We start from the raw sequence: 27,636 nt of genomic DNA on the forward strand, positions 1-27,636 counted from the left end.
TTCAGTGACACTCTCCAGTTAACTACCACTGAATATCCCCACTTAGATTGTGGGAAGTGATTTAATCGGCAGGAGAGGCTTCTGCCCACTGAATATCGGCCCCTAGTTACTAATAACTGGGGTTAACAGTAACATAATACGTCTTAACAACAGCCGTTGATAACTTCCCCCCTTAGTTGGTCAATGTGCTTATCGTTGCGGTGTTTAATACCATGTCACAAATTAAGGGGGTTCTTTCCTCTTGGCTCCTTATTTGACTCTTCCTGGATGTCCAGATTTGGAAAATCCAGCACTTAATAGTATTAAGCTGCTTTAAGACAATAATCCACATTAAACGGGAGAGAGTGGAGACAGAAATGTTAAAAATTACCGGTTACTGCAGGGGAAGAGATTAGTTGTGGGCTGGTGATATGGGCTTACCAGTTAGCTGGCTACCAGAAGTGGACTGGAATAGCAAGGTTTTGAGGGATTTCTCGAATCTTTGGTATGATGGGTTGAGTCTCATGTCCAAGGGAAGCAAGTTCAAAAGCTGGGGGCCAAGGTGTCAGAAGGAAGAGTGTCTAGTCTTAATTGATTGCGAGAGGGGAGAAAAAGAAGAGACATTTGGGAAGATCGCAGAAGGCAGGTGGGAACATAAATGAATGAAAAGTTTGGGCAGATGAACATGAGTCAAAGGGGAGTGTCCTTTATGTACCAAAGTCAAATTTTTGTACTTTATGAGCTAAAACTGGGAGCCAATTTTCGGAGATTAATTAGAAGTGGAGAAATGTGGTGTGACCTGCTCTAGAGCTGTGTAAATGTCCACACCTGCAATGTAGTATTTTGTAAAGAAAAGCAGATTCTTACATTTCATTATAAAATATTGCCTATGTAAGTGCTTAGCATGACACTCTGTTATAATATTACCCTTTGAATGTGCAAGTACTGAAATATCCAAGCGCTGATTTTAGAGACCGTGAATATATGTTATTTATTCTGCATAATAATAACCATTTACCTTAAAATAGCTTATTTATTTATTGCACTTGTATCTCACATTTTCCCACCTATTTGCAGGCTCAATGTGACTTACAAAGACCTGTCATGGCAGGGCCACTCCAGGGTAAAAGATACAGTTGGTGGTACAAAGAAATTAAGGATGGTAAAGAAGTACTAGTAAGCAATTATAGAAAGAGGCATTCAGAGTCAGGGTAGTGTGATGAGTTGTTATAATTAGGCTAAAGATTTTAGTAAACAGACCCCACAATTTGTGAAACAAAATTGTAAGATGAGATGGAAAACTAGACACTCTAACCTCATTTGCTGCTAACAGCATGCTAGATATATTACTTTATACCAATTGTGAAATCGAGGTTAAATGAAATCAAATGTGCTTTTCAAGTAATACATTCTAAACTATTTGAGACATACCAGAAATATCTATCCCAAATCCACCCCCTCGTCATTTATACTTTACAGTATTACATCTGCATGGTTATGCACAGCTGTTTCTGAACCTCAAAGAATTAGATTGTTCTGCTATTCATTTTTCCATCACACAACATTTCCAACATGCAAACAAAACTGGTAAAAAAAAAATGTTCACTGTAGAGAAAAGGTCATAAAAACACAAAGAGGTCATTTTAAAAGGTTTGTGAGAAATAAGTGTATAAAAGTGAGATATGCACATACAAAAAGGGTTATCCCCTGGATTCTATGGTTATTCCTGGATTCTATATATCGTGCCGAGATTTATGTGCAGAAATCTGTGTGTATTCTATAACAATGCGTGTAATGTAATTAGTTAGCAAACTAATCAGCACTGATAATTGGATATAAACAAGCAATAAAGCAACACAAACTAAAAAGTGAATATCTGCATACAAGAAAGTTTGGGGGGAATTCTATAGACGGAGCTCAGAAACCGGCGCCAAGCACTATTCTATAAAGGACGCTCCAATTCCCGCACCCAAAGTTGAGCACCAGTATTTATGTCCGCTAAAACCTGGTCTAAGTGCTAGCACTCAACTCATAGAATCTGGGTGTGTAAATGGTGCTATTCTAAAACATTGTGCTCAACTTCTTGGCTTGCTCCTCCCATGGCCATGCCCCCTTTTGACTCATGTACTATGCAATTTAGGCATCCGGTGTTACTGAATAGCATGCTGACTGATGCACATGCAAAACCAAACTAGAGCCAATTAACTTCAATAATTAAAGATTAATGTCAATGAATTGATAGTTCATGGCTCGTTAACCAATTTGCTTGCAGGCACATCTTAGATGTGTGCCACAATTTTGGCGCCATATATCAAATCTGGGGGTTTGTGTGTAACTGTATGTGTATAGTGACAAGGCATGTGCACGTAGTATGTATTTCAAAATAGCATATGTGCATACCTCATCCAACGTGGATACATTGTAAGGAATGTTCACAAATCAAAGGTTTTGGTCCATTTCGGCTTTTTTCCTGATTTTCAGATTTTTTTTTTTTACATTTGTACCACACATTCATTTTAATACTAATGTTTTACATGCGTGAGAACTTTATAATACATGCTAACTGAGTTAACGGGCACGATTCAGTACATAGAGCTCACAGTTAGGCACTGGGTTGATGTGAGCTAACACAGTATCCATTGCAGGGTGCCCAGTAAAGAAGAGAAGCTTAGCATGTATTTTTCAAATAACTTTGGGGGCCTTTTACTAAGCCATGGTAACAAGTGGCCTGCTCTAGTGTGAGTGCATGAAACTGGCTAGAAAAAAAGATCTTTTTGTAATGGGGCACTAAATGGCCGTGCACTAAAATGAAAAGTAGCACGCAGCTATTTACTATCAGAGCCCTTAATGCCACCTATTTACTTGGCGTAAGGGCTCACATGCTACTCCTGTGGTAATCAGGCAGCACACAGCAATGTGGCCGCACTGCCGATTACCGCTGGGAACACCCCCCCCCCTCCCCCTGATAGAACATAGAAAATTATTTTCTACCACAGGAAACAGTGCGTGCCCACTTCAAAACTACTGCAGGATGGCTGCGCTACCCCTGCGGTAGAGTCGATTTGGCGCATGCTACTCATACGTTAGCCCTTGTCCCCCAGATTCTATATAGTGCGCTCAGATTTAGGCACCAAAATTGGCGCAGATTTTATAAAACCGTGCGTAACTTAATTGGCTTAACAAACTAATGAGCGCTGATAGCACTTAACAAGCAATAATGAGCACTAATTGGCACTGATTAGAATTTAAACACACAACTCACTAAGCGTATTCTGTAATGATGTGCGGCAAACGTCTAACATGTGCAGGCAAAAGGGTGTGGTTATGGGTGGAGAAATGGGCGTTTCATGGGCATTCCAAAATTTAGGCGCCTAGTTACAGAATATGGCCCAGTGCGCCTGAATCTACATGCCAGGATTTATGCCATGTTTTAATTGGTGTAAATGGATGTGCGCAGATTTGGGCGCTGAAATTTCAACTAAATGTATTCTATAATCTGTGCCTAAATCTAGGTGCTGACTATAGAAAACGCTTAGTCGGCACTGATTTCAATGCCGATTTTTTAGGCACCATATATAGAATCTCCTTCACTACAGCTTAGTAAAACAGCCCCTTTGGATGCCAGCAGTTACATCTGCAAAAAGCTGGTGTAAAATGCTGCTGCCCAACTAATAGCAGTTAGATGCACAAATGACGGTATTCTATAACATCGTGCTTAAATTCTAAGAATGTTCGTGGCCCACCAATACCCCTCCCATAACCACACCCCCTTCAGAGTTGTGCATTATGAAAATTAGGCACATCTATTATAGAAGAAGACGCAGGGCAGATTTGCGCATAACTACTAATTACTGCCAATTAACATCAATAATTGATTATCATCTAATTAGTTTATGCACAGACCTGGGATCCGTGCCCAAATTTTGCATTCAACTCAAGGCAACCAATATAGAATCTGGCGGTATGTGTGTTAATTCATGGGTTGTGCACACCAAATCAATTAGTGTACGATAACTTTAAGGAGCACAAACAAACCAAATGCATGCTAACAAGTGTATATCCCTGGTGCATACATTTAGACTTTGGGACTGACTTGGTCCGGCCGATATTTAAAACTATTTAACCAGCCAGGAATGGCTCCTGGCCAGTTAAATGGTACTTAACTGGCTATCCAGCGATATTCAGCAGAAGATAAGTGGTTATCTCCCACTGAATATTGACAGTTAGCGGTGAGCGGATAGCTAGTTATATCGCACAATATAACCGGCTATTCGCCGATATTCAGCGTATCACCAGCTAAGTTTGGCAGCCAAATTTGGCCACCAAAATATCAGGTAGATCTTTGGCCAGTTTAAACTTAACCGGCCAGCACTGAATATAGACTTGGCCAGTTAAATTTAAACCAACCAAAATACAGCTGGATATTCAATGCTGGTCCCAGGCAACAAAGAGTAGAGGAAAAAACCTCTCGCAGATGGTGTCCAGGGAAAATCTTTATTTAACAACAGTCTTCAATAACAGTAAAGGGGACCCGACACAACTCATGTTTCAGCCCTAATGGCCTGCATCAGGGGTGTAGAAATTTATCATGTCAAACATATTCCCAGACAAGTCATGAAACAAAGCCTCCTATTAGCAATCTCTCTATATATAATCAGTTTGGTCACATTGGGCCTGATATGTTTATCCATTATCATCTAGAATAAATGTTCCATTCTACACACAAATCTGCACAGAGCTTAGCAGCAACCACCGTTGCTCTCATTCTGGACCTGAGGCATTCTGCACTGATGTGCATTTTAGGTCATTATCTGGGAGTTCAGGCAAAGCTATATTTCTGATTGCCAGCCTAGCCTTGCCTCTAGCTGCACCCATCTTCCCTACAGAGAGAGAGAGGGAGGGGTTTTCGTGGATAAATGCTGGTTTACCATACAGAAATTTCTCTGAAAACTGCTCTCACATTTAACTATGCTTTTTGCGTTCAGCTCTTCCCAGTGGGTTCTTACACAAGCTTCCTGAGTCTGTAAGAAACTGTGGTACTTTTTTAATGAGAAATATCATGGAAAGAGCAGGTCCCAAAAAAACAAAAAGGCAATTGATCCGCAAGCTCCAAGATGAAAAGCTAAAAGCAGATCGATAAAGCATATATGAACTTTTATTCATGCAAATAACAATCTCCTCGTATCGCGATACAAGAAGATTGTTATTTGCATGAATAAAAGTTAGTTTATACTTTATGGAAAGAGCAGGGCCTGGATGGTTCTAAGTCTTACCATAAACCACTTCTTGGGAAATTATATCACTTTCCCTAAGGCACATTTATGAATCATTCATCAGACCCTAAGCAATAAAGGGTTGATATTCAAAGCGATAAAACCAGCCATAAATAGTTCCTTGCCAGTTATATCGCTTGTTCGGAACTAACTGGTCATTTTCAGCAGCACTTAACTGGTTAATGCCACTGAAAATGATTGGTTAGCACCTAGCGCAAAACCACCTATTTTGGCGGTGTTCTGGGGGCAGCGTCAGCACTTGGCCGGTTAAGTGCCGATATTCAGCACTTAACCAACCAAGGTAACTGTATAACTAGGGCAGCATAAAAGTCAGTTAAGTTCTGAGTATTGCACTTAACCAGCTATCACACTTAGACTACTGAAACATCATTTCCTCAGATCTCCCACAGTATTTAATATGTTTATTTATTTAGATTTTGCTCACACCTTTTTCAGTAGTAGCTTAAGGTGAGTTACATTCAAGTACACTGGATACTTTTCTGTCCCAGGAGGACTCACAATCTAAGTTTGTACCTGAGGCAATGGAGGGTTAAGTGACTTGCCCAAGATCACAAGGAGCAGCAGTGGGATTTGAACCAGTCATTTCTGGATTGTAAGACCGGTGCTCTAATCACTAGGCCACTCCTCCACTCCACTTAATCAGCCAAGGTCACTACATAAATAGGACCACATAAAAGTCAGTCCTATCTTTATGTGATGCCCCATAGCCGGTTAAGGGGCCCTTTTACTAACCCAAGTAAGCGCCTACGCACACCCGATGCGTGCCAATTCCAAGTTACCGCCCTGCTACAGCGTGGCTCTTGTGGTAATTTCATTTTTGCCGTGCATCCGCTTTGCACATCTTAAAAATATTATTTCTTTTCTGGCATTTGGCGCGCGTAGGTCATTACCACTCAGTTACCGCATGAGACTTTACAGCTAGGTCAATGGCTGGTGGTAAGGTCTCAGACCCAAAATGGATGTGCAGCAGTTTTCATTTTGCCACACATCCATTTTCGGCAAAAATTTTAAAAAGCCCTTTTTTTACAGGTGCGCTGAAAAATTATTCTGCGCACGCCTAAACCCCACACCTACACTACCGCAGGCCATTTTTCAGCGCACCTTAATAAAATGACCCCTAAGAGCTGAATATTGCACTTAACTGGCTATGATGTAGCTGACTCTAGAAATTTGGAAATTCAATGCCGGAGCACAGACATGACCCACTGAATTTCTGGGCATAATGCTGGCACGATCAGCAAAATACTGAGCGCTGCTGGCTGAAAATCAACCCCTAAATATCTACAATTGATATGGGTGTTGCTCACCTTTACTGTGAAGTCTGCAGTGAGAGGCCCAGTCATCCTCAGTATCTCCTTGTCTGGAAATTTCTGGAATTCAGTACTAGTGTTCTCCATGAGCAGAGAGCCTGTATGGCTAAGGCTATTTTCTCCTTTCACGCCCTGGAGAGTCTTAGTTTCCAAATCTGAAAAAGAAAAAATAAAAGAATCCCATATATACAATAGCCCACATTATTTGATTAATATTTTTTAGAAATTCACAACCAGCACATTCACATTGTTAACAAAACAGACGTTTCTTCTTGCTCACTGTTTATTATTGTAGGGGTACAGTACGGTAGAATTTCACAAACTCTGCCATCTATTCAAAAAGCTCAGCAAAGCTGCATGGAATAGATTGGCCTGCTGCTTACAATTTCCCTGTTTCCCCTCTCTTTCAGTTAAACTAATCCTTTTTTTTCCCAGGATACATTTTGGGAATGACCTGTTACTTCTCTCAGCCAAAATACAGAATGGAACTATGTGTTTAGAACATATGACTATCCATACTGGGTCAGATCAATGGTCCATCTAGCTCAGTATCCTGCTTCCAAGAGTGGCCAATCCAGGTCACAAGTACCTGGCAGAAACCCAGTTAGTAGTAACATTCCATGCTACCAAACCCGGGGCAAGCAGTGGCTTCCCCTTTGTCCATCACAATAATGGACTATGGACTTTTCCTCCAGGAACTTGTCCAAACCTTTTTTAAACCAAGGTACGCTAACCACTGTTACCACATCCTCTGGCAGCGAGTTCCAGAGCTTGACTATTTTTTAGTGAAAAAAAATATATTTCCTGCTATTTGCTTTAAAAGTATTTCCATGTAATTTCATTGAGTGTCCCCTGATCTTTGTATGTTCTGAACGAGTGAAAAATTGTCCTTTGATACAGTGCTCTGAAAATAAAATTTCCTCTGAAGCTCAAGGTCTACAGTTCACATTCTTACATAATCCTTTGGAAGCCATTCCTTTCCCAGAATACCAAGCAGGTACAGGTCCAAGTAGTGAGTACACTGCACTCATCCCATTCCCCTCTTCAAGTATATGTACAGAAACATACATTAAGGGCGTCTTTTACTAAGGTGCGCTCACATTCGTAGGCGTGCTAAACGTTAGAGACGCCCATAAGAATGCATTGGCGTCTCTAACGTTTAGCGCACCCACAATTTTAGCGTGCACTAAAAACGTGAGCGCGCCTTATTAAAAGACCCTATCAATATTTTGTTTCACTTTGTGAACGTAATCCATAAATGTGTTCCATTGTATTAACACAGTAGCGGATTGCACTAAAAAAGCAAAAATTGCAACAGGAAAATATTTTGAAGAAGGAAATTGATCATGATTGATCAATGGCACATTAATTATGGCAGAACAACCCCAAAGGGCTGCTTAACACAGCAAAGGGCACAGATGTGAGATTTTGCAAGAGAACTGCTTACAATTAGCCAGAGTTTAAAGACAAGTGCAACATGGCTATCTTGCTATTTGGCATAGGATTTAGTAACTCAGTCCAATAAGAACATAACAACATAAGTGTTGCCATACTGGGACAGACTGAAGGTCCATCAAGCCCAGTATCCTGTTTCCAACAGTGCCCAATCCAGGCCACAAGCACCTGGCAAGATCCCAAAAGAGTAAAAAGATCCCAAAAGAGTAAAAGAAAGAATCATGTTGCTGACAACTATTATCACTGACATTTATTGTGTCTGTCTTCAGTATAAAACCACTGTTATACAATGATAGTGTTTTATCATGATGTATAAAAACTGAAAAAGGTCTATATTTATATACTTAAAACATTTCTAAACTGCCTCCCCAATTGAACAGATTGGCTAAGGTGGTACATGAAAAGAAAATAAGCATGTGAAATAAAACCAAACCAGCAAAATTATAAAATAAATAACGTAAACATCAGTGTATCCCACCCCTTTACCATCCAAAGAGAATAACAAGACAGAAACCTCAAGAGCTAAGAAAGAGCAGAACGGGAAACCAAACAATCAAACCTTCCAACTAGGGACATGCACAGGAAAAAAAAAGTTTCAGCTCATTTTGGTAAAAATTAACTTTTTCCTCTGATTCTGATATATTTTTTGGTTCGTACATATGTATTGGTACAATATTTTTAAAATTAATTCTAACTTTTTAATACACAGAAATCAACTGTATGCATGTTAATTCACGGATAAATTTGCATTAAATTGATTTTGCCTGCATTATATTTCAAGGTGCAGTAATTCGTACCCCCATGTACATGTACACAGATAACACAGAGCCCAAGAAGTCGCACCCTAATAGCAAGAGGGCAATCCCTGCCTATTCCCTCTGCACTTCTGACTACCTTGTTCTCCGCATGGGAAAAGCCAGCTATCAACATGTTTGGAATTTTACAGTTTTAGATATCTTCACCAACCACCTGGATAGATTTTGACCATGTAAAACTCAGCCTGCACAAATCTTAGCCAAACAGGAAGAAGCGGTTGAAGGGTGTTCCTGGGACAGGGTTAAACTTTGGCTGGTCAACGATGACATTTGGCACAGGTCAGCCAAGGTCACCAAGTTGACTGCTCAGTCAATTAAAACACAACCTTCCCTCCCCCACTTCCTTTCCCCTTGTGATTCCATCCCCCACCCCCCAAAAAAAGCTTTTCCTAAATTGAGTGGAAGGAGAGCAGTCTTACCTACTCCTATCCCAGTCATTAATGGCTATGGATCCCAAAGGAGTTTATCAAACAGGGATGCTGTGAGAATAAGGAATAAGTCTAACAAATCATTAGAATGTGATAGCTTTATTCACTATTGCACATAATGATATTCCCAGGCAAGGAAAAAAATCAGAGCTCGGAGGGACAGTCTCTCCTTATGTCCGATATTCTTCAACTTACAACCAGCAATACTCACCTTTTATATTGTTAAGACGTTGTGATACAGAAATATTAATCTGAGAAAAACAAGATACAACTGTTCTAACTATACCAGACTCAACAGGTGGAAATTTTTCAGATGATACCTCCTGAGTGATTATATCATTTCTTATCTTACAAAATACATCAAGTTACTTCTCCTTTTTGTGAGGACAAACAACATCTGGTTACTACTTCTTTTTCAGGAGAGCAAAATACCATCACTTGCTGAAGCTTGCGGTTAGATAGTCTGGCATTTTGTTGCTTAAAATTTCATTTCTAAGTTCATCATTCAAAATTTCAACATTAACTCCTTCACTTCTACATAACTAATAATGCTTATTAAATAGGCCCCTTGGCAGTTTAGCTCTGAAAAATCAGTGCTAAATGTTTAAGTAGAAAACTACACCTTTAAAGTCATTATCTGACCTAATATCCCACTCCTCCTAGCATTTAAATAAAGCCACTGGAAAATTGAGCATCTCCAACCCCCCCCCCCCCCACCCCAACTCCTTCCTGATCCCCTTAAACATTTGGTCATCAGTGCCTTGAAATCCTCTACCCCCCCCCCCCCCCGAAACACTATGAGAAATGCCAAGTTACTCAGGGGCCCTTTCACAAAGGCGCGGTAGGCTGTATGCGTGTGCAGAGTGCCAAAACTAGACTACTACCAGGCTAGCGTGCCCCCTGGCGGTAATTTGGACTTGGCACATGTCCCTAATGACTGTACAAATTATTTTTTATTTCCTACCACACGTGGCATTTCTGGTGTTAATCAGCAGTTGACACGCGCACTGACCGGTCTCCTCACATGTAGCGCATGAGCCAATTACTGCTAGATCAATGGGGGGTGGTGGTAAGGTCTCAGGCCGAAAATGGACATGCACTGGTTTCAATTTTAGTGCACACCCATTTTCCGGCCCCTTAAAAAAAGGCTCTTTTTCCTAGATGCGGTAAAAAATGGCCCAGTATGTGCCCTAAAGACGTGCTCGTACTACCACAGGCCACTTTTTACCACGACTTAGTTAAGGGACCCCTCAGTTCCATAATGAAGATTTTGGGACAGACCTAGATTTCTGACCATCCCTATTATGGGACTTGGCAGTACTGATTTTAATGAGCAGGTTCAGGTTGTAAAAATCTAGCACTTTGGGCTGTAAGTTCAAACCCAGGATGGGTGGGATGACTTCCCTATCAGGATAGGCTGAAGAGGCTGGGGCTCTTCAGCCTGGAGAAAAGGCGGCTGAGGGGAGATATGATAGAGGTCTATAAGATAATGAGTGGAATGGAACGGGTCGATGTAGAGCATCTGTTTACGCTTTCCAAAAATAATAGGACAAGGGGGCATGCGATGAAGCTGCAGTGTGGTAAATTTAAAATGAATCGGAGGAAATTTTTCTTCACTCAACGAGTAGTTAATCTCTGGAATTCGCTGCCGGAAAAGGTGGTTAAGGCGGTTAACTTAGCGGACTTCAAAAAAGGATTGGATGGCTTCCTGGAAGAAAAAGCCATAGAATGTTATTGAATGGATGAGGGAATAATACAGTATTTCTAGGATGGGCGGGACAAATTGCTTGTTCTTTTGGCTGCTGTCGGTGACAGGGTGCTGGGCTCGATGGACCCTTGGTCTGTCCCAGCATGGCAATGCTTATGTACTTATGTACTTAGGACTGCCAAATAATTTCCAGCATTGAACTGGGTAACTTGGCATCTGTACACCATCACCTTCAAAGTAAAAATTACGAAAAAAAAAAAGTGTCCGGTCCTGTCCTGAAATACTTCCCATCTCTGTCTGAATTTAAAAAATAAAGAGGTATCCCAGCCCCCTTCCATTCTCCCCATTCTCCTTCCTGCTTTAAAAAATAAAATCACATGTGCTCCTCACTTCCCTTCCTCTCTTCACCTCCACTACTAGCCCTCATTCCCCTCGTGAGCCCATGAATTCCCCTATGTTTTCCCCAAATCAAGCACAAGAAGAACAGGGCCTTGCTTTCTTCCACCTCAGCTGAATACTAAGGGTTAGTTGCTAGTAGCACCTATTATTCATATTTTCATGATGGTTGGGAACAGGATTGGCGTTAGGGAGGTGGCAAACAGGGCAACTGCCCTGAGCCCCCATACCATAGGAGGTCCCAAGCCTGTTTCAAGCTGAAGGAGGCATAGGCTGAAGATCAGTTTTCAGGGCCCCTCGCCGGAACCCTGAAGGCCTAAGACCAGCACTGGTTGGGAGGAGAGGGGTTTCAATGCACTAACTACCATGTCTTCTTTGTTTTTAGCAGGAGATTTTCAGCCCTTAGTGGTCAGCGGGTTTAAATCCTCTAATAGCTGCAGGCTGAATTAGATCCAGCATGGGCCATGTCCGAGTAGCAGCATTGAATATAAGGCTCATCCATGGACCTGGAAGTTATTTATTATTACATTTGAACCCCGCACTTTCCCACAGAAGCAGGTACAATGTGGCTTACATAGTTAACAGAATTACAATTATTAGATTCATTAAGAAGAATTAACTATTATGTAACATAATACTAGAATGTTTTAAGTATATGTTAATTGACATGGGAAGGAGTAATGAAGATAGATAAGGAAATGGGGTTGGTTATGATGAAGAAAGGAATGGGGAAGGGAAGACTAGGATAGTATGGAGTATCTAGGAGGACATGGTTAATATATAGACAATGTTATAATAAGAGAAATGTTTATGTTGGGTCATTTGATAAGCTAGCTTAAAGAGATGGGTTTTCAACATTTTCCTAAAAGGTAAATGGTCATGTGGATGAAATCCTATTTGGCCACTGAATATGGCCGGTGTCCACACATTTGCCAGCTCCGCCTTGACTCCAGCCCCAGACCGCCCTTGAACTAGCCAGACAGTGCTGCAGCATTCAGAGGGGATATTCGGCAGCACTGCCCAGTTAAGTGGCACTGAATATACCCTCCCAGCCCGCTGATCAGGGTTTAAAAGAAGACAGGAGTCTCTCTTGCCCCTTAATCCCCTTTCAATACCTGCCCCTTAATTTTTAAGGGGATCAGAAGGGAGTGGCAGGGGGATGGCTAGTTGGGAAGTGCTCTTTACCCCAAAACTTTATCCTGTCCACTTAAATCACGCTTTGCAGGCCGGTCGGTGATATTCAGTGGAATATCGGATCTGACTGGCCATTTTTGCTATGGGCCACAGATAGCATTCTGAGGGCAGACTCAGGGAAGTGCTGGCAGCTAGGTGGGTGCTGGCAATGTTCAGTGCCGGTGTCTGCATAGTTCAGTGAACACATAAAAAGCAGTCCTAACTTTGGTCACTTAGTTACGTGCAGTGCATTTTATCTAGCGAAAAAGGTGCCAGTACTCAAATGCTGGGCCACCCTTCAGGAGTGGGGTGAACACTGAGGGACCCACCCCACAATAGCCAAGCCCCCTGCAACCAGTCACAGAATCTATGACAAGGCAGAATTGTTGTGTAGAGCCTGAGCTCTTTCATTAAAGCTTGGGGATCATGGGTCAATTTTAGCAGACAATGGAAAAGGTGCCGGTACTCAGTACCCCCAAGTACCCCCTCAAAAAAAGCCCTGGCTACGTGAGTGCTGGCATTGAATATCAACTAGCACCCGTACAACTTCCAGGTAGCAGTTGATGTACTTTGCTGCACTCTCCTACCAGGTGCTATTACTGCCATATTTGGTCTAGTATTATATATAGCCACCTCAGTAAGGCCAACATACTGCAAAACAGTATACAGAAACTTGTGCAAAAACACACTCGGAATCTTACCTTACCATACTTTACCAGCAGCACGAAGAGGAGGGGAGTGGTTTGGGTAGCGAATTTCTTTGGCTGGCAGGGCTTCAGCATCCCTGCCAGCATAGGTAATATTTTTAATGCATGGGGGGGGGATGCATTGCCCCCCAGTCCCCCCTTGCCCCCCCCCCAAATGGAGGGCTACTTATACCCCTGCATGGATGCCTATGGGGCTCATTTTCAAAGCATTTAGACTTACAAAGTTCTATAATAACCTATGGAACTTTGTGTTAAGTGCTTTGAAAATATGCCTCTATGGGTCTGTATAAATTAAAAATAGCACCAAAATAGGCATTGTCTTACTCACTTAACCTAGGTGCCTAATAGAAACTTCTAAGAGTGAGATGACATTAGAAACGACGTAACCCATGTCATTCATGTCGTTAAAACCTGAAAATGGCTGGGAGAAATCCAAAAATTTGTCCCATGTCTTCTTTGGAAAATAGTGCACACTCTTTTTAAATAGTGTGTACTATCAGAACCGTGGGGCGAGAGAAGGCGCAGAGAAGGGTGACGAAAATGATAAAAGGGATGTAACGATTTCCCTATGAGGAAAGGCTAAGATGGTTAGGGCTCTTCAGCTTAGAGAACAGGCGGCTGAGGGGTGATATGATAGAAGTCTACAAGATAATGAGCGGAGTACAGCAGACAGATGTGAAGCATTTGTTTACACTTTCAAACAATAATAGAACTAGGGGACACAAGATGAAGTAGAATATGGTAGATTTAAAACAAATAGGAGAAAGATTTTCTTTACTCAGCGTGTAGTTGGATTATGGAACTCGATGCCGGAGAATGTAGTGACAGCAGCTGGCCTTATGGAGTTTAAGGGGGGTTTGGACAGATTCCTGAAGGAAAAGTCCATTACTAATTTTTTTTTTTTTTTTTTTTGGGGCGGGGGGGTCGTCGGGTTCTTGAAGGCTGGATTGGCTGCTGTCGGAGACAGGATGCTGGGCTTGATGGACCCTTGGTCTTTTCCCAGTAAGGGGTGCTTATGTGCTTCTCCCTCCTCCACCCCCACTGTATGTCTATTTGACAATTTAACACCTGCAAGGTCATTCCTCAGGCACCTTGCTCTATCTGCATGCCAGTTGATTGCTGGCAGATGTGTGTTTGTTCAGGCTAATTATGGCTCTTTTTTCTATTACACTTTGTGAAGAACATGGCAATCCTGTGGCCTGTGAGGGATTTTTCTTTTCTGTTTTTTTTTTTTTTTTGGGGGGGGGGGGGGGGTTCTACAAGCATGCTGATGCTAGAAATCCTGTTCCCTGAGCTATTTGCAAGGGGGTTTCACAGTGAATGCATAGTCTTGCAAAACTGAATCTGCCAATGTGTATGCTATTTTGTTTTTATTTTATAAACAGGTATGCTATACTATGGCTGTTGTTTTTGGAGATTCTGAGGAATGAAAGGGCGCAGTAGAGAAGACTGGAGACAATACAAGAGGCAGGCAGAATAGTACAACTTTCTTTGTAACTATGTGCTTGAGGCAGTGGCAGTCAGATACCAGTGCCCATTGTTATCTTATTTATTTATTTCAAAATCTATAGCCTGCTCTATCTAAATTCTAGGTGGGGTACAAAAAACATACACAATAAAATGCAACCAAACAAAAACAATATGTAATCAGATATTGCTTAAAACTACTGTTAATATCATCTGACCAAAATTAAATGCCATCACAAGTTTGCTGTAATGAAAATGTTTTAAGAGATTTTTTAAAGTGTCTACATTTTTAATAGCTCTTATATTAGCCAGTAAGCTCTTCCATAAGTTGGTCCTGAAATGTAAAATGTAGAGGATCTATATTCATCCAATTTAACTAGGTAAAAAGAAGGAAAATCCAGTAAAGCTTGTGACCAAAGAAGGCTGGTCGGTAGGAATGTATGGGATCTTGAGGTGACAGTCACATTATTATTGACAATTTTGACATAATAAAAAAAAGGATCTTATAATGGATTCACCATTCAGTAGGCAACCAATGAAGCATAATTAAAATAGGTGTAATATGCTCTAATCTAGAAATGCCTTCTATAACATGGGTGGTAGCATTTTGGCCAACCTATAAAGATCTCAACAATCGTTTAGGTAAGTGTAGTAAAAACCCATTACAATAATCAAAATAAGGAGTTACAAGACTCTATAATACAATTCTAAAATTGTAAGGACTCAAATAATCCTTTAGTTGATGTACCATTTGCAATCTTTGAAATAATCTTTTGCAAATATAAAGAAGAATTCAGAATCACATCAAGATATTGCATTTCATAAACAATGTATATAAAAATATCATCAATTTATTTATTTAAAAAAATATCTTCAATCCTTCACCATCTACTATTCTGGGCAGCTTATAACCAACATACACAATCCTTCAAAAACATAACAAAAATATAAATATAAAATCATAAAAATTAAAACAATTCCACTGTCCAGGTGCTTCACCATCTCTAAATTAGTACTTCGAGAAAAGGATTGCTGAAAAAGAAAGGCTTTCAATTGCTTTTGAAAAGTAGTTATTAAATCAATCTGATTTAAGTGTTCTGACAAAGAGTTCCAAAATTATGGACCACCAATCATAAAAATCGAATATCTATAATCATCCAATCTGACTAGTCTAAAAGAAGGCACTTCAAGAAAATCTTTCCCCTGTGATCTTAAACTTTAAATTCACATGGTAGATGTGAAACACAAGGGAAATACCTCATGCAATGCCTTAAAAATCAACAAGAAAATATTAAAATGAATCCTCTATTGCACTGGCAACCAGTGTAGCTGTGTCAGAGTTGGTGTAATATGTTTGTGACGAGGAGCTCCAGAGATTAATCTCACAGCGGCATTCTGAGCCACTTGAATAGCTCTAATCAAATGCATAGATAACCTTCAAAATAAAACATTACAGTAATCAAACAATGGAAAAATAAAAGCCTGGACTACCTTATGAAAGTTATTGCCACTCAAAAAATCAAGAAGTTTGTGCAAACATTTCAGTTGTTGGAAAGCTGGACAAAGGGTGGCTCGATGACAACAAAACCTGAATTTTAGCCATATACTCTCTACTACAGAGTTTTCAACGGGTAGCACTCAAAGCCACACATAGAAGGCAGCAGGCACAGAAATAGTGGAGCATTGTGAAGGGAGAGAGACACAGATAGCGTGCTTGTTCTAATCCTTATCTTGAACATATATACATCACCATACCCTTGTCAAGAAAGAGGAAATGTACAGGTGAGAGAAGGAGGGACGGAAAACTATGGCTGTACTAGGTGGCACTATTAGTACCATTAGTATTACTTCCCCACAATGACGATCCTAGGTCAGCTGCCACCCGGGGCGGATCATCGATGCGCACCCCCCACCCCCCGGGTGCAGCACGACACCCCCCCCCCCCCCCCCCCGGCGCATCAACCCTCCCGGGTGCACGCTGCTGGAGGGGTGCAGAGAGTGGCCGCGCACCTGTTGGCTCCGCTGGCTCCCTGCTCCCTCTGCCCCGGAACAGGAAGTAACCTGTTCCGGGGCAGAGGGAGCAGGGAGCCAGCGGAGTCGGCAGGCACACGGCTGCTCTCTGCACCCCTCAAGCGGCGTGCACTTGGGGCGGACCGCCCCCACCGCCCGGCCCCTGGTACGCCGCTGCTTCCCCAGCTAGAAGTATATGTTATCACACAGGTGGGCAACCATGGTCCTCGAGGGCCACAACCAAGTCAGGTTTTCAAGATTTCCACAAGATTTGCATGTACTGCTTCCACTGTATGCAAATAGGTCTCTTGCATATTCATTGTGGTGATCTTGTAAACCCGACTGGGTTGTGGCTCTCAAGGACCATGGTTGCCCACCCCTGTATTATCAGATAGAGAAGTTGCAAGGTGGTTGGCGTTCCAGCCTGGCAGTAGCCAAAGCCAGTGCAACACTCTCTTTTCTTAGATACCTAGTCTGTGTTAAGAGTAGATTTTTGAATCAGACGATGATAAGGAAGAATTAGAAATGAAAAGTTAAATGGAAAGTTCTGGTGATATCTCATCTGTAGTAGCTGAGGATATTAGCAGCCCGGTACCTGATAAAGAGGAGACACCTACTACTGCTGATGTAAATGCTAGTTATATTGTTCGAGCTACTACTAATACACCAGTATCTCCTGACATACTAACCACTAGTGCTCCAGCAACATTAAAGGATTTCAGAGGAGCAACAAGTATACAGGGATGAGGGGTTCAAGGCATTTTTGTGCCCTGGAAGATGAATCCTTTGCAGAAGTCTGCAATCTAAAAAGCATTTTAGCTGGGGAAAAATAATTGGCCATCTTTCCAGCACTATGAAATAACATTTAGAAACATAAACTAAGATAATGTTGCTTTCAGAGATGTACATTGGGAAGAACAGTCTGCTAGTGAGACATACATGGGGAAAGCCACTGCCTGTCCCTGGGATCAGTAGCACGAATCTTGCTACTATTTGGGATTCTGTCAGGTACTAGTAACCCGAATTGGCCACTGTTGGAAGGAGGATACTGGGTTAGATGGACAATTGGTCTGACCCAGTACTGGTATTCTTATGTCCTTGTGAAATTTTTCCCACAGCCTTGGATCCAAAATCTTGTGGAATGTGACTTATTCTCCTTCCATCACTGTTACTAGAGAAAATTGCTGTCATGGAACTGAAAATGGAACACTGAAGGCCTAATATTTAGTTGCGATGGCGATGGTCATTGTTTTAAACACCAGTCACTATGATTAAGTTAGACCCAGATACTCCTTGCCAATATCCAGGTATTTACTACCACTGAATATCCAAGTATAACAGGCAGCACTGGGATTTCCTCAGATAACGCTGATATGCAATGCTGGTACCCAAATAACCATCCACATAACTTAAGGCAGGCTTTTAGCTGTTTAAGCTATCTGGATCGTTTTCTGGATACCAGCACTTAATACCGCCAGTATTTGGGTAACTCCCAGCTCCACCTCCCTGTAGCTATTTGGATATTGCCAGGGCAGTCTATAGATATTTTAAGCAGCACTATTCAGGTAATAATGCTGAAAATCCATGTATGGCCCCAGTCAGCAGCACATATCCGGGTAGCAGTATCTGCTAGATCAAAGCAAGGGTGGAAGGTAAGAGGTGTTCCAACATGACTCAGGCAAAACAATAGTCAAATCTTCTAAAAAAGCGTATTAAACTTCACAAGCAGTAATCTACAAGCAATAATCCACAGGATTTATAAAAGAATGACCCAGATGACCCTACACAGTCTGTGATTCGGCACTAAGCCTTCCTCAGAGGTTGCTTAAGGTCCACACTGCTATTGATTCACAACTTGCAAGCAGCTTCAGAATGAAATGTTTCAGGAGACTGAGGTCGCCCACAACTAATCTCACAGCTTTCCTTCTCCAGCTTCTGTTCCCCTCTAGAGAGAGATTGTGTTAGAGAGGAGGAGACGCTAGAGAAGGAAAGCTGTGGGATTGTTTGGGGGCAACCTAAGTCTCCTGAGACATTTCATTCTCAAGCTGCTTGTAAGTTTTGATTCATAAGCAGTGTGAACCTTAAGCCACCCTCTGAGGAAGGCTTAGTGCCAAAACATGGCCCATGTAGAGTCATCTGGGTCATCTTTTCATCTCTTCCCTTCCACCCTTGCTTTGATCTTTGGATTTTGCTGTGGAAGCCGTGTGGACTCCCCTTGTTTTAGCAGTATGTGCTACCCAGATAAGTGTTGCTGAATATTGGGCCATGAGTTTGTGTTACGTCGGATGTAGGAAATAAAACCCCAAAACACACAGGATAGCAGAGCACTATACTTACATAGGTGATCAGGTCCTTTTAAGACAAGACGAACATGCTTGCTTCCGTAGGGGATAGCAACAACAGTGTCATCCACTGATAAGGGAGAAGGAAAAAAAACACATAAGACATTATCAACCTTAGAACACAATTATAGCCAACCATTTTAAAAACAGATTTACCACAGTTAAGAGTAATGGACTTTTTATTCCATAAAATATTTTATTCCATAAAGTATTTTATTCCATAAAATTTTATTCTGTCAAAACTAAAATTGTTCTACAATGGGAAAAAGGCCTTGCCTAATAATTAAAAACAAACTTTTGGCATCTAATAATAAAATGAAGTCATGAAATCAAGAAGTACTATAATGCAGAAAGTTCAAGAGCCATCTTGAGGGGACTTGAGTACCATATCATATATAAAAGCTGTACATTTGGGAGTAATTTTATCATTTTTATGCACATATGTGAGCATCCGCACATAAGATGCTACTTTATTTTATTTATTTGTTACATTTGTATCCCACATTTTCCCACCTATTTGCAGGCTCAATGTGGCTTACATAGTACCATAAAGGCGTTCGCCAATTCCGGTATGAACAAATACAGTAATGTTGTAGTAGAATAAGGTTCGTGTGTACAGACACATTAGGAAATTAACCCTTTGTACAAGTAGCTGAATGAGACTCAGGTATAAGTGTATTTGGGAGTGGAGTTTGGGTGGAGTGTGAGCGGAGTTTCAATTCACGCATGGTCTTTATAAAATGCTACACATGAAATGGAGAGGCTCCTCAGATCCACTACAGATACAACAAACAGTGAATCCAACACAAATAATCAAAATATGTGTTTATTAAAATATCACCTGATGTGGTCCATGCTTCGCCCACAAAAAGGGCTGCTTCTTTGGTACAATACTAAAAACAACCATAAAATGATATGAACATACATAACATATACAATTTGTAAATCATAAGACATGCAAAATGTGAGGAATCCAAATGAAGGAAATGTGTGCACTCACAGAATATAGAAACACTTCTAAAATAAATACATGCACATAGACAGTGTACACAACATTATGCATTCCAATTATGACAAATGAAAATGGTCTGTGCATATTTTGATTATTTGTGTTGGATTCGCTGTTTGTTGTGTCTTTAGAAAACGCTGGCATTTGCAGGTATTGTATGTGTGTATATGTACACCAGCTTGTGCACTAGTGTAAATGTATCGTGATTTCTCCAGCTTTTCTGGAGCAATTTTACAAAGACACATGGGCAGCTCGCTGTGTCTTTATAAAATAGGCTTGGTGACCTGTTATAAAATTGCTCTTCACACCTTGTGCCTTTATTTTCAAAACCCTCCACCTCTAATGCTCTTGTTTTCGACACAGATCAGAACCTTTTCAATTTATTCTATTTTTCATAAATCAAAACACACACGCAATCTTTCACACTTGTCAAAATCTTCCCATGAAGCCTCAGTGGTGACTGATGGAATGATCAAAGACAACAGTAAAATTTTGAAATGTTCAAAACATTTAGAGTGCATAGGAAACTGCCAGTTCCCGGTAATACACTCCCTCACAGGGTCACATTAAGAAAACGTGGTGCAAGTGCCCATACCAATTTACACACAGAGCACACATATTCTGTAATTATGCATGCCCTTGTTCCATCTTGAAATGCCCTGACCCTCTGATTTCTGAACCCCCCTTTTTGGACTATGCATAAATTTTAGGCGCAGATCTTGCACCTAACTTTACATGTGTTAGTCCCAATTAAATCTAATTACTGCCAATAATTGCTTGTTAAAAAGCCAAATTATATAAATAGAGCAGGGGTGCAGGGATAATAACAAGTAAAAAGAGGATGATAAAAGCTGAACAATAAGCATACTGAATAGCTTAATAATATTTAAATCAAGTGGTATAAGCCTAATGTAAAATGAAAGGTAAAAACATGAAAGGAAAAAAATATACTAAAATAACGATGATGAATGGATAAAATGTATTTTTCCCTTTAACCAACTATCATACATTCTAGTATATGGGTTCCACTTTAACTAGTATCATACTACCATTGGTTTTACATGTTTTCCACTAGTTTATTTTATTATTTTGCTTTTAGCAAGCATTATTCCATTTTATAGCATCTGCAATTGTTTTGCTTCTTTTTGGATGTGTAGATATGATTTACATTTGCCTACTTTGTGGCTTCTACATACTGTGTACTATATACGTTAAGGTACGTTTTCTTTATAATACCTACATAGTGTGTTCTTAGCCAATAATTTATCTTGTACTTTTATACATGTCACATTTTATATCATGTTTCATATTTTTTGCTCAATCAGACAAAAAGTGGGAACAGGATCAGGCTCTTCAAAACAGGCCAAGGACTCTTGATATGTTGTTGAAAGCTTTTATTTGATGATGACTCAACACAGTACCATGTTTTGGCAAATATGTGTCCGCCTCAGGAGTCTTAATAAAAATACTCATTGCCAGTGCTCAGAAACTAACTAGGCAAGCAGGACTGCACAAAAAGCAGTCCTATTCCTGAATATCGTTAGTACCCAGATAATTCACGGTGACCATTAAGGATACAGATATGGCCTGGCACTGAATATCCAGTTTTAATTCAGCCTGTGCTGATCAGTGGACTGAATGTTAAGCAGAGACATTCTATGGAGGAGGTGCATCATTTTAACCCTGATCATCATTTCACCCAGGTAAATACCTCTTTAATTGAGTAAAATTCCTTTGAAATTGCCTTTCTAATGGGCATATAGCTGCCATGGTGTGATGAATGTCATGGAATGTCCCAGTAATTATAGCATGGATGGGCGGATGGGCCTCAGTGCTATCACGTGTAGTTCATTTACATACGTGATGTACTTGAAATAGTAGTGATTTTTGTAGCTGGATGTCCCTTCTTGAAATGAGCAGAGGAGGAGCCAAGGTTATAAATGTGTTTTCTGGAACTTAAGTGTGAGGATCTATGACAGGTGTTAAGGGCCACATTCTATTTGTGGCGCCTAAAATATCCACATGGAAAACTTTTCTGCCTACATGTATTCTATTAGCGGCACATACATTTAAGCGCAGTATATAGAATATAAAGAGTTGTCATCCTAGTGCCTAAATCTACGTGTCTCCATGTACACCAACAAAACATGGCGTAAATCCTGGCCTGTAGATTTAGTCACAGAGGGCCATATTTTATAACAGTGCGCTTATATTTTGGAATGCCCATGAAATGCCAATTTCCCCGCCCATAACCACACTCTTTTTGCCTGTGCGCATTAGAATTTTGGTGCAGTGCATTACAGATTACACTTTGTGAGTTATGCTTGTAAATTCTAATTTTTGTCAATTACTGCTCATTATTGCTTGTTAAGTGTTGTTAATAATGCTGGTTAGCTTATTAAGCAAATTAAGTTATGCACATTGTTATAGAATACGTTTGGATTTCAGCACAGAACGCTAGGTGTGCTATATAGAATCTGGGGGTAAGTGTTTGTGCACATGCATGGAATAAGAAAAAAGATGACTCGGCACTCAACGAATGGAAGCAACTATAAAGAAAATACAAATGCATCATCAGACAGACTAAAAGATCATATTATAAAATTAAAATCGGACCCGGCTACAAGGATACACATAAACTCTTCCAGCTCGTAAATAATCTACTAAATACCACGACGGTTACTTCTAACAACATAGATACCCCATCAGCAAACGACCTTGCGAATTACTTCAAAGAGAAAATTATAAAGCTACGATCTATGCTACCCAGCAACACAACTGATTATGTAAACCTACTTGAGTGTCTAGACCCAATACATGGGGAATATCCAGCAGACCGATCATGGACCAACTTCGACTCACTATCGATCGAAAACATCTCTCAGTCACTCAAAAGATACGCCAAGTCCCAATGCAAATTAGACATCTGTCCTAGTAATCTTATAAGATCTGCCCCCCAACAATTCTTAACAGACCTCACAAGAAACCTGAACTACATGCTACAAAATGGTCTCTTCCCAAAGGATAAAGGAAATATTCTACTCACTCCTTTACCTAAAGACACAAAGAAAAGTTCAAATGACATAACCAACTATCGCCCAGTAGCATCTATCCTGTTGATAACCAAACTTATGGAAGGCGTAGTGACTAAACAGCTCACTAACTACCTAAATAAATACTCAATTCTGCACGAATCTCAATCAGGATTTAGATCGAACTAAAGCACAGAAACAGTACTAATAACTTTAATGAATAAATTTAAACAAACAATTGCAACTGGCAATAACATACTTCTCCTACAATTTGACATGTCCAGTGCCTTCAACATGGTCAACCATGGAATACTACTACACATCCTGGAATACTTTGGAGTTGGAGGTAACGTTCTTAAATGGTTTAGAGGATTCCTGACAACAAGATCATACCAAGTAACAACAAACACGGCGATATCAGCCCCATGGATACCTGAATGTGGAGTTCCCCAAGGATCCCCCCTCTCACCAACCCTCTTCAACCTAATGATGATACCCCTAGCCAAGCTATTAGCCAATCAAAATCTCAACCCATACATATATGCAGACGATGTCACAATTTACATCCCATTCAAACATGACCTAAAGGAAATCACCAACAAAATCAACCAAAGCTTCCAAATCATGCACTCCTGGGTGGATGCATTTCAGCTAAAACTCAACGCAGAAAAAACACAATGTCTTATACTGACCTCACAACACAACACAAATAAATTCACCACCATAACCACCCCAAACGTTTCCCTCCCCATCTCAAACAATCTGAAAACTTCTAGGAGTTACCATTGATCGAAATCTCACACTTGAAAATCACGCGAAGAATACAACTAAGAAAATGTTCCACTCCATGTGGAAACTCAAAAGAGTAAAACCCTTAGGGAGGAAGTGACGTCACCAGATAGAATGGACGTTTGAGAGCGGAGCTCCCGCTACCCCGCAAGAAATCTGCTAATAAACTCGAGCGAACAGCGGCAAACGAAGCCCAGCGGGTCTGAATACCCCCTCCTTCAGCCAGCAATCGGGTAAATATGAATCAGAAGGCAACGGGGTTGGACCTAGCGCGATTTGCTTACCCGAACGGAGACGGTGCGCCAAGCTTCAAGATGGCGGCGGCCCGCGAAGAGCAAGAAAAACGAGAGGAGAGGAATCAGCGCCGAGGCGAAGGATCGCCTGAGCGCCCCGCTTTGGAAGAGGCAGATGGAGAGATCGCTCCAGCGCTAAAAAACTGGCTGCAAGAAATCAGCTCAAACCTGAAAGCGCTACGTACAGAAGTGGCCACGCTGGGAGCTGACCTTAGAGGTGAAATTCGGGAGCTTGGGATGCGCTTGGAGGAAACAGAAAACCAGGTGGAAGGCCACAGTGAAGCTTTGGGTCAGATGGAACAACATATTACAGGACTGCATAAAGAGCAACAACAATTATGGGCCAAGGTTGAAGACCTAGAAAATAGAGGCCGACGGAACAACCTGCGCTTTCGTGGGCTACCGGAGACGCCCACATATCAAGATAGCATAACGGTGATCCAAAAGATGGTGGCCGAATTGATGGCAGCGAACAATACGGCTATTGAGGCAGAGGCAGTCCAGATTGAAAGGGCCCATAGAGTGCTGGGCCCGAGCCGCAATAACATATCAAAAGATATAATAGCCTGCTTTACGAGTTTTAAGCTTAAAGAACAAATCTTAAAAGCAGCACGTCAAGTCTCAGAATTTAAATGGGACTCATATAGAATTGAAATCTACCAAGACGTGGCAGCAGCGACGTTAAAAAGGAGAAATGAACTGAAACCTTTTACAAGAAGACTGCGTGACCTAAACATACAGTACAGATGGCGGTATCCTTTTGCCTTGGCATTTTATAAAGACGGCAAGCTGCACCAAATAAGATCACTAGAGGAGGCCAGAACAATTTGCCCAGAACTAGAAGTGGAAGCGGACTTGGTTGCTCCCAACGGGGATAAGAGAAATACCATGCAGTCTGCACCAACAAAATGGAAAAGAGCGGGAAAAGGTCCACGGAGACTTCAGCGACAACAATCTGCTGCTAAAATTACATGAAGCCATGGGACGAGAAGACCCAGAACCAATAGAAGGTGAAAAGCTGCTAGACACCAAAGTAGCGGTTCGGGACCAAGACGAAAGACATGTTTAAGTAATGTTAGTTTGCTTATGTTACGTTAACTGATATTCAAAGGGTATGCGGTAAATGTTTGGTGGATCACTTTCTCTTTGCTTGGGTGCCTGTCGATATTGAGAGACACCCAACTTACAAAGGTGGGGGGAAGGGTGGGAAGTGGGAGGGGGAGGGGAGAAGGGAGGGGAACAAAGATGACACAATACATGAGACATATCATGCTTATCAGGGTAGAGATACACTACAGAGGCGAAGAATGACATCTCGAGATAATTATGGCTGATATAATATGGATATCATTAAATGTAAAGGGGCTAAACATACCCAGAAAGCGACAATTATTATTTAGGGAACTTTGCCGCCTACAAGTGGATGTGGCTTTGATCCAGGAAACCCACCTTAAACCCAGATACGAGAGACTCTGTACGCATAGACAATACCCTCATATATATTTCGCCTCTTCCCATGCGAACACAAAAAGTAAGGGGGTTTTGATAGCACTAAGCAATTCCAAGCCCTGGGTGGTACGAAAGGTAATACGGGACAAAGATGGGCGATATTTGATTATGAACCTGCAGTTAGCTGGAAAAGCTTATACGATATTAAACATCTATGGTCCCAATGCCAATCAGGAGCAATTTTTCCTAGAACTAGACCGACAGATCACACAACACATTGAGGGATCCCTACTAGTAGGAGGAGACTTTAACATTACATTGCATCCCCATTTAGACAACTCCACAATAGGAGTCACATATGGCCAACAGGGTAGACGTCAACTTAAAGAATTACTCACAAGGTGGCAGTTAATAGACTTGTGGCGTAGGGATAATCCCTCAACACGTAGCTATACATTTTACTCTTCAATGCATCATAGCTTTTCCCGGATAGACATGTGGCTGGGAGATGTAATGATATCGAGTATGGGGGCCACATCCCAAATACTACCACGTACATGGTCAGATCACTCCCCAGTGCTGCTACGACTCGCAAACATGGGGATGCCAAGGAAAGAGCGCACATGGAATCTAGATGACACACTATTAGTGAGCCCAGATAACCTAATCTCCATTGAACAATATATTAAAGAATATCTCACTCATAATGACAATGGGGAGGTATCCCCGGCCACACTCTGGGAGGGACTTAAGGCAGTGCTGCGGGGCCAACTAATTGCGCTACGCTCACACTGTTGGAAAAAGAGAACCGCGGAGGAACAGAAATTGCGGGAGGAGTTGTTGCGAGTGGAGGGGGAGATGCAACAAGGGGATACGCAGCCCAGTTCAACATTGCTGAGACGGGCACAGGAGATAAGACACCAGATCCTAGACTTGGAATTGGCAGACTTGACTGTACAATTGCAAAGAGTGGGTCAAACACATTTTGAATTTGGCAATAAGCCCAGTCGGTTATTAGCATATAAATTAAAACAAAGAGCTGCTAGGAATGGAGTAGGAAGCTTAAAAGATGAACAAGGTGAGCTCCATACAGATCTGGAATCAATAAAGTCCATATTTAGATCCTTTTATCAACAACTATATACCCCAGAGACGGCCCCAAATCTGGAAAATATAGAGGAGTTTTTGGCGGGAATTGAGCTCCCTCAATTATCTGGGGAGGCCCAGCAAATATTATCGAAGCCCATCACGTTAGAGGAGGTCAGGTCCACCATTAAAACACTGGCTCCCCACAAGGCGCCGGGCCCTGATGGATATACAAATCGATTTTATAAAATCTTTGGAGAGTTGCTGGCCCCCATTTTGGTGAGAGTCTTCAACTCCATAGATACGACCACGGGGTTGCCGCCAACTTGGGATCTTGCTACTATAACTGTGATCCCCAAAGCAGGCAAGGACCCGCAGAAATGCGGGTCATACAGGCCCATCTCCCTACTGGGTGTGGACTACAAAATATTTACTAAAATTCTGGCAACTAGATTACAAAAATATCTCCCGAATTTAGTCCATGAAGATCAGGCAGGGTTTGTGGAAGGTCGGCAAACTTTTGACAATGTCAGGAGAGCCATTTTTATGGTCCAGAATGCACAAATTCATAATACTACCCTGTGCATCTTATCTCTGGATGCCGAAAAAGCGTTTGACAGGGTGAGCTGGCCCTTTTTATTTGAAGTATTAAGGCAAATAGGCATTGGAGGGCGGTTTGGGTCCTGGTTACATACAATATACAAATCCCCAAAAGCGGCTGTGCGGATTAATGGCCATCTTTCTCAAGCGTTCCAGCTGAACAGGGGCACCAGACAGGGCTGTGCGCTATCCCCGCTTTTATTTGCCCTAGTAATGGAACCGCTAGCTATTCAAATTAGAACCCAGAGAGAGATCAGGGGCCCAAGATGGGGAGGAATAGAGACTAAAGTTCTT

General features: G+C 41.4%; 1 protein-coding gene across 1 annotated transcript in view; it reads right to left on the reverse strand.

The window, feature by feature from the left end:
- The window catches only part of ADAMTSL1 (ADAMTS like 1), a 550,999-nt gene that overhangs the window by 309,360 nt on the left and 214,003 nt on the right, over positions 1 to 27,636 (reverse strand). The window contains exons 6-7 of the mRNA XM_030194223.1: positions 19,080 to 19,154; positions 6,581 to 6,738 (exon numbers count right to left, since the gene is read on the reverse strand). Of these exons, the coding sequence (XP_030050083.1) occupies positions 6,581 to 6,738; positions 19,080 to 19,154 (233 nt within the window). The remainder of the gene's footprint in view (positions 1 to 6,580; positions 6,739 to 19,079; positions 19,155 to 27,636) is intronic.

Source organism: Microcaecilia unicolor, chromosome 2, assembly GCF_901765095.1.
Source record: "Microcaecilia unicolor chromosome 2, aMicUni1.1, whole genome shotgun sequence".
Taxonomy (NCBI): domain Eukaryota; kingdom Metazoa; phylum Chordata; class Amphibia; order Gymnophiona; family Siphonopidae; genus Microcaecilia; species Microcaecilia unicolor.